At 35.6% G+C, this 6,745-nt stretch overlaps 3 protein-coding genes across 3 annotated transcripts; 2 read left to right on the forward strand and 1 right to left on the reverse strand.

Annotated features, from left to right (window-relative positions):
- Window positions 1-41: 41 nt before the first annotated feature.
- LOC105227575 (HSPB1-associated protein 1) lies at window positions 42-1,106 on the forward strand (the record flags this gene model as incomplete). The annotated part of the gene is given in 2 exon segments (XM_049461228.1): window positions 42-405; window positions 471-1,106. Coding segments are annotated over 2 exon segments (745 nt in total), but the record flags the coding sequence as incomplete, so codon positions are not given.
- LOC105227574 (programmed cell death 6-interacting protein) lies at window positions 901-4,478 on the reverse strand. The gene is made up of 7 exons (XM_011206989.4): window positions 4,135-4,478; window positions 3,673-3,791; window positions 3,329-3,610; window positions 2,320-3,269; window positions 1,604-2,243; window positions 1,349-1,543; window positions 901-1,284 (listed from the first exon to the last, which is right to left on the reverse strand). Exons 1-7 carry the CDS (start codon window positions 4,344-4,346, stop codon window positions 1,166-1,168), a joined length of 2,517 nt encoding a protein of 838 aa, XP_011205291.2. The 5' UTR covers window positions 4,347-4,478; the 3' UTR covers window positions 901-1,165.
- Window positions 4,479-4,870: 392 nt separating this feature from the next.
- LOC105227576 (protein suppressor of variegation 3-7) lies at window positions 4,871-6,447 on the forward strand. Its single transcript, XM_011206992.4, has 3 exons — window positions 4,871-5,107; window positions 5,186-5,578; window positions 5,643-6,447. Exons 1-3 carry the CDS (start codon window positions 5,073-5,075, stop codon window positions 6,244-6,246), a joined length of 1,032 nt encoding a protein of 343 aa, XP_011205294.2. The 5' UTR covers window positions 4,871-5,072; the 3' UTR covers window positions 6,247-6,447.
- Window positions 6,448-6,745: the final 298 nt, after the last annotated feature.

Below are 6,745 nucleotides of genomic sequence, written 5' to 3' on the forward strand. Positions count from 1 at the left end.
ATTCAAACTACTAAATTTGAAACACATCTCTTATTGCACAGAAAGTCATGGATACTTTTCCCCTCTAACACACCTCTTTCTTGCACAAGAGTACCTTATGAAGAGTCCAGTGTTTACTGCGAGGAAAATCTGTATGCACCAAGTCCGAAAGAGCATCAGCGCTTATCAGAGTTGCATGAATCAGTCTACCGATGCATATTAGATGCAAATGACGTATTAATCGTGCCCAGACATTGGTGGCATTATGTGGAAGCAGTAGATGTCTCATTTAGCATCAATTATTGGATTCCTTTAGAAAATGACATAGAAGAACAATTAAAAGAGTGCATTGTTAAAATATTAGTTGAGCGCTTCGTACAAAGCGGAAGTAGAGAAGAACAAAAGTATATTCTAAACCCTAATCAGGTACATGTTTTTATTATATAAATAAAAGCGATTTATAACTATGGAAATTGGTTTTTTTTTTGCAGTTGAATGAGATTGAAAGTGATGCCGAAATATTTGAAATTTTAGAATACTTGTACAATAACTTAAAAACGGATCGTTCGGCGCCGAAATCGCGCAAACTTAGTGTAACTCGACATCCTTATCAATACTTAAGCGAACAAGAAACTGAAAAACTAATTCAAGATTTGCCGGAAGGCATGATAGAAAGGGTGTCGCCAATGCAAAGTAATGATTATGAAATTTTACTTAAACAAAATGCGAAACGTTTCAGTGCAACACAAACGAACAATGCACAGGAATCTAATCCTTTATGTAATATTAAAAGAGCACTGATAAACAGTGTGTGCGCACCGTCGGTTATAGAACAAATCAAAATGGAGTTTTTTAAGCGCAATGGACAGTAATCAAATATATTTTAACTAAAATTTGTAATAAAAATGTATTTCAGATAACATTATTTATTTTTATTAATTAATGCTTCCAATATTTAATGTTCATATATATTTATATATGTGTACCAGTAAATATGTATTTTTGCAATATTGCTGTAAGCTTGGACTATAATACTAAATAATTTCGATAAGTGAATTCAAGTGCAAAACTTTACAATTATAAAAAATACTCCCTTCCACTGATTCAGGGAAACAATAAAATAAAAACGTACAACATAACAAGGCATTGAAGTTGTGGAAGAGTTTCATAATATGCAGCGCACATTTTACCAGCCTGGTGGTTTCTGATTAGGATAGCCACCCTGTTGATGAGCAAAGCTGCCAGGATAAGTGCCATAGTGTCCGGGCTGCGGACCCTGTGGGAAACCACTATACTGATAAGGCGCTATGTTAAGACAAAAAAAAAATTAGTGTCTGTAAGCATAAAACTTAGGTATAATAATACATACTTCCTGGATAAGGCAGCGTTGCATACGGATTAAATCCTTGTGGCATTGGTGGCGGAACGTATGTTGGGTATGGAACGTTCGGTGTGGCGCCATATGGCATCGGCATGCCTTGCATTTGATGTGGGTAGGGCACATTTCCGGCCGAATGTGCTGGAGCGTCCGGAACGGATGATGTTGAACTGGATGGGCTTACATCTATTTAAAAATATATATATTTACACCAATAAACCAAAGAAAATATAATGAACAAAATACCATTTCCTGACGTAGACGAATAATGCGATGGTAGTGTTGGTGTTGGACCAATTGCCGGGCGACTAGACTCAGTTGTCAAGTCCTTCAAAAGTTCCTCCTTTTCGGTTTTACGCGCAAAACAAAAATCTGAAATTTTATTTTGGAATACCACCAACAGTTCAGTTAAGTCATTATAGAATTTGGTGCCTTCTTTCAAATTGCCCAGCAACTCAATAAAACTGTCATAGGCGGTTGCCAATTCTTGATAGAGCTTATCGCGTGAACTACCACAACTACCGGTTTCAGAAGCGAATTGCTCGTGTGCTTGCTGAATGTCACTAATCAGTGTGGTCTGACGTTCTACACTTTCCTTTACCTGCGATTGCAGTGGATTCAAAACTTGCCCGATACGGGAGAGGGATATTGCTGGCTCGTCTATAGCGCCATCCTTTTGCAATGCTGACAAAAATTCATCTTTCATATTAAATGAAGCCGACTTTAGCTCCAATTCTATGGAATCACGTTCAGCTTTTATAGTTTCCACGGCTTCCATGAGACTCTTCAATCTTTGCACACTACTGCAGTTCTGATCGACGCTACCTCCAGATGCGGGCATTGCTTCCTGTATTTGCTCCGGAGCCATCGAAAGCAATTCTATGCCCTAAATAGAAAATTAATTAATATATAACAATAAGTTAATAAAATTATTTTTTAAAGTATTCCCGAAAACTCTGTACCTTCTGATTAGTTTCGAATTTTTGGCGCACAATTTTGTCTGCTTCAATAGCATTTGTGATTACTTCACGATATTTTTTCGCGTTTGTCCGAAACATTTCTGTAAGCTTATCAGAGGGAATTCGAGTCCACTTTTGCTTGAATTGGTTTCGCAATTGATTGTCAGAATCACGTTCTTCATCCAGTAAACGTTCTGTTTCGTCCAATATTTCTCGATTACGTTGCAATAACTCAGGCAGTTCTTTCAGATAAGTATTTATGCTCTCGATACCGCCTTTGTTACGAACATCGATAGCCTTTTCACGTAGAGAAGGTGGTAGACCACTGCCAGCGTCGGTGGTCTCAATAGCTGCTGGTAAATTCAAACTAGCTAGTACGCCATTTAACGTCTGGGTGGCCTCACGAAGCTTCATTATTTCTCCATTCACTATTTCATTCTTACGCATGTCGGATGCAGTCAATGCACGATGTAACTCAACTGGTACTAATTCTGAGAAAATATCCTTAAAGTTAACCGCCAATGGTGAGGTCATTGGCAACGCCTTAGCAAGCTGTGCTTTTCCGGGTGATGGCAAGGAATTTACATCCGGTATCATTTCATTGTAGATGAACTCATTGTCCTTTGTTGATTCCTCTAGGTTTCGCCTGGCACGACTAAAGTACTCATCAAGGTAGGTAGTATTCCCAGAACGAGTTTGAGCCGCTTTAAATAACTCAACAGCCGAACGCAAACGTGCAATTTCCTCACCGATACGCTTTGCAGCGCGACATGCCAAACTCTGGTATAGGTGTGTTAAAGCGTGAAAGCCTGCCTGTTTGCCTGCAATGGCAGGAATCCATTCTTTTTCCCAAATATTACGCACGCTCTCCTTTTGCATGGCACGCAATACATCAGCATAGAATTCCTCGCACTGGCAACAAAGCTTAGCGATAATTTGATCTTTCATATTGTCTGAAATTGAAAAATTATATATAAACAGATAATAAAAAAAAGTTACATTATTTTGTTACCTTTGATGGCTTTTAAAATGAAAACCTCTTGGGCCTGCGCCACCATCAATGCTTGCAAACAAATCAATGTATCCTGACTCAAATCTGGGGTAGGTTCAGATGGTATGGCGGCGGGTGTAGCACTTTTAAGATACTGAAATATACCTGCACTTTGCTGGAGCAACTTCAGTGCAAGCTTTAAACCTTCGTCGCTATCCAAAGCCTGTGCTGCTGCTACATTGCTCTGTAATGAAGCAATATTGAAGAGCACACATACCTTTTCATATAGCAGTGATGTATGAGCTAAAATTGTATAAATGTAAAATATAAATATCAATAATTAGACTTTGTTAAGTTAGACTTACTCAAACTAATGCGGCCACCAAAAATTGAGCCTTTGTCAAATGCATCCTTCCACTTAAAAGGGATTTGAAGTTCATTTACAGGAATTTTAGTTTCCAAAGAGCATATTTGATCATAGTAACTATAAGAGTACAAACAATTATAGCCATTAATTTTTTTGAAGGTGGAATGTGTACGTTGCTACGAAATTGATATGCGTAAGCATGTTAACTATACAATGAAATTATTTACCAACTTATAAACAATTATGTACCTACATATTTAGTTCATTGTACTTTGCGCATACCATTTTTTATATGTGTATTGTCAAATATCAAGAGTAATAAAAGAGATCATGACTCATTTTTGTTGTGGTCAAAATCGCTTATAGGTACTTAAGTCTTCAATTAATTTATTCAATACACATACATATACACAAATACTGGTATTCTCCGATTACACATTTAATTTATTTAGATACTTACGCATAAACTACCTCGAGGGAAGATTCATATTTTTCGAAAAACTTCCATATAGCTGTGTTGCGCTGTTTTGAGAATTCATTTACAGCTTCCGAATATTTGGCCTTTTCCTCGGTACTTGCTCCACTATAGGTGCTTTGAATGAGATTATTTAGCGGTTTAATGATGTCGACCTCAGCCGGCTTCTTGGGTGGCACAGCAAGTATTCTAGACATTTCACAATTTCTTATCGACGAAACAAATATGTATTAAAGAACTTTAAAAATTTTTCGATGTTTGCAAATTGACTAATGGATGACGACTTAAATTCTTCCTCCAGTATGTTTCAGATTTTATTTGCTTATCTCACTTCTATCCGATTTATCATCTTTGTTTCCTACTGTTTTGATTTTCATATGGCAATATGGCGTATGGCCAGACCGTATGTATTATTCTGAAACATAAAATTTTTAAATAATTATCATTAGATTTTTATTCCTTAAAGTTTAAATTTAGTAATATTTTTCCCTTATCATTTTTTCATTTTATTTCATTTCAAGTTTTTCAGAGTTAATTCTTAAATTTATTCCAATTATCATTCTATTACTGAATTTATTAACATTTGCTAAATGTATTCACAATAGTGACCAGCTGTGGTGATAGTGTTGGTTAACTTAAAGATATTCTTGAAATAACATAATGCAGTTATGTATTAACATTAACTTTAATTTTGGAAGTATTAATAAATTACAAAAAAATATTTTAACAATTAAACAAAAAATTCATTAGAAAACGCGGGAATAAAACTTTTTAATACTGACTTTGTAACGATAATTTCTCAATTTTAAGAATATGGCAACCTGTTGTAGGTTATTTTAGAAGACGCGCACAGATTTTATAATAAATACAGCACTAACTAATTAGTAAAATAATAACTAACAAATAATATTTTAGACTTCGGTATGAGTTTTACTGACGATTCTTCAGATTTGGATTGGTAAGTTTGTGCATATTTTCATGTTTCTTGTAGCAATAAATCTAACTTTAACCAACTGTCATTAACATTTCTTGATAGGAAAGAGTCAAAAATGAAAACAAGCAAGTCCATAAAACAGGAACATCAAAGTAAACCAAAGTACGCCCAAAAGTTTTGCCAGAAATGGCTGAATATCTTTAATCCGTGGCTTACACGTTGCGAAGATGATCCCAATAAACCGTTTTGCCGAGCATGCCAATGTCGCTTAGATTGCAACCGCTGCCACCTACAACGTCACGAGCGAACTACAAAACATATTCGCAACTTGGAAATTCTCGTAAGCAAAGGGGAAGGTGCGGCACGACAAAATCTAAGCATTCGTCAGGAACGTAGCAAGTACTATCAACAACGCAAGAAGTTTAATTCTTCTCTGGCATCTTCCCAAGATGCTTCCGAAATTGGCGCTGACACAACTGACGAATTCATTGAGGAGTATGTTACCAAAAAGTAATAAATAATTTCTCTTTCCTCTAATATGCTTTTGTATCTTTTACAGAGCGGAACCTGAAGCGGAAACAGCATTTCAATTTGTTCAAGCGGAATCTGCGCCAGGCGACCAATATACAGAAGAAACCGTTTTGAAACAGGAAATTACATCTGCTGATGGCCAAACTGATCCCCTACCAGCGAATGCAGCATTAAAACAAGAGAAATTACGAGGAAGCCCGAAAAAGGCCGGAGTTAAAAAGGAACGAATGAAATTACTCATGCAAATACAAAAAGATAAGAACGATCTCATGGATTCATTTCGAGAACTTATGGGGACACCGGGACAACAATCTCCGAAAAAAGAAAAAAATCATGTTGATTTATTTTTTGAAAGCGTTAGTTCCAGTGTTAAAGCGTTATCTCCGAAACTGATAGCCGAAACAAAAATGCGTGTATCACAATTGATCTGTGAGTTGGAATTACGTGCTCTCACCGAAAATGAGGCCAATACCTCTGCAGTTGGCGGAGCTACTGCTGTTGTTGTCTCATCCGATCCCGGAGCCGTAGGTAATACATACGTTATAAATCAACCAGTAACGACGATGGTACATGGAACTACAGCACATCATACGACGGACAATAGTGGACATCATTACGAAGCTCTAAGTTGAAAATAATAGATACCTAAGAAATATTATACTTTTTGTTTATATATGCGTAGGTTACTAAAAAACAAAAACAGCATATATATTTCTCTATTAAGAGAGAAAGACTTCGCTCATATATCTTTACGAAAAATTCGTAATACAAAATATATTATTTTCAAAAATTAATTGAATATGCGTATAATAAAACTGTACATACATACCCATGTTGAACTTTCTAATTTTCTGCATGAAAAAAAGTTTTTAAAAGGTCCATTGATAACAAGTCAAACTATATGATAAAGAAATTGTATCTGTCTACATTAATTGAAGAGAATGAAGTAAATAAAAAAACTAAGTTTTAGTGCAATCTTTTATTCAAATAAAAAATGTCTTTTAACTAAACCGCACACTATTTCTTCAAATCAGTATATATGGTACAATATGGTTTCCTACGGCAAGAATAATAAATTTTCAATTTAAGTTCATGTATACATATTTATATTATTTTCTAATAAAATAAGCA

Source organism: Bactrocera dorsalis, unplaced genomic scaffold (assembly GCF_023373825.1).
Source record: "Bactrocera dorsalis isolate Fly_Bdor unplaced genomic scaffold, ASM2337382v1 BdCtg013, whole genome shotgun sequence".
NCBI classification, from domain to species: Eukaryota; Metazoa; Arthropoda; class Insecta; order Diptera; family Tephritidae; genus Bactrocera; species Bactrocera dorsalis.

Coding starts and splice junctions, on each gene's coding strand:
- LOC105227576 (XM_011206992.4), top strand. CDS start 5,073: ATGAGTTTTACTGACGATTCTTCAGATTTGGATTG. Junction 5,108..5,185: donor GATTCTTCAGATTTGGATTG/GTAAGTTTGTGC, acceptor ATTTCTTGATAG/GAAAGAGTCAAAAATGAAAA. Junction 5,579..5,642: donor ACTGACGAATTCATTGAGGA/GTATGTTACCAA, acceptor TATCTTTTACAG/AGCGGAACCTGAAGCGGAAA.
- LOC105227574 (XM_011206989.4), bottom strand. CDS start 4,346: ATGTCTAGAATACTTGCTGTGCCACCCAAGAAGCCGGCTGAGGTCGAC. Junction 3,792..4,134: donor TCCCTCGAGGTAGTTTATGC/GTAAGTATCTAA, acceptor GTACTCTTATAG/TTACTATGATCAAATATGCT. Junction 3,270..3,328: donor CATTTTAAAAGCCATCAAAG/GTAACAAAATAA, acceptor TTTCAATTTCAG/ACAATATGAAAGATCAAATT.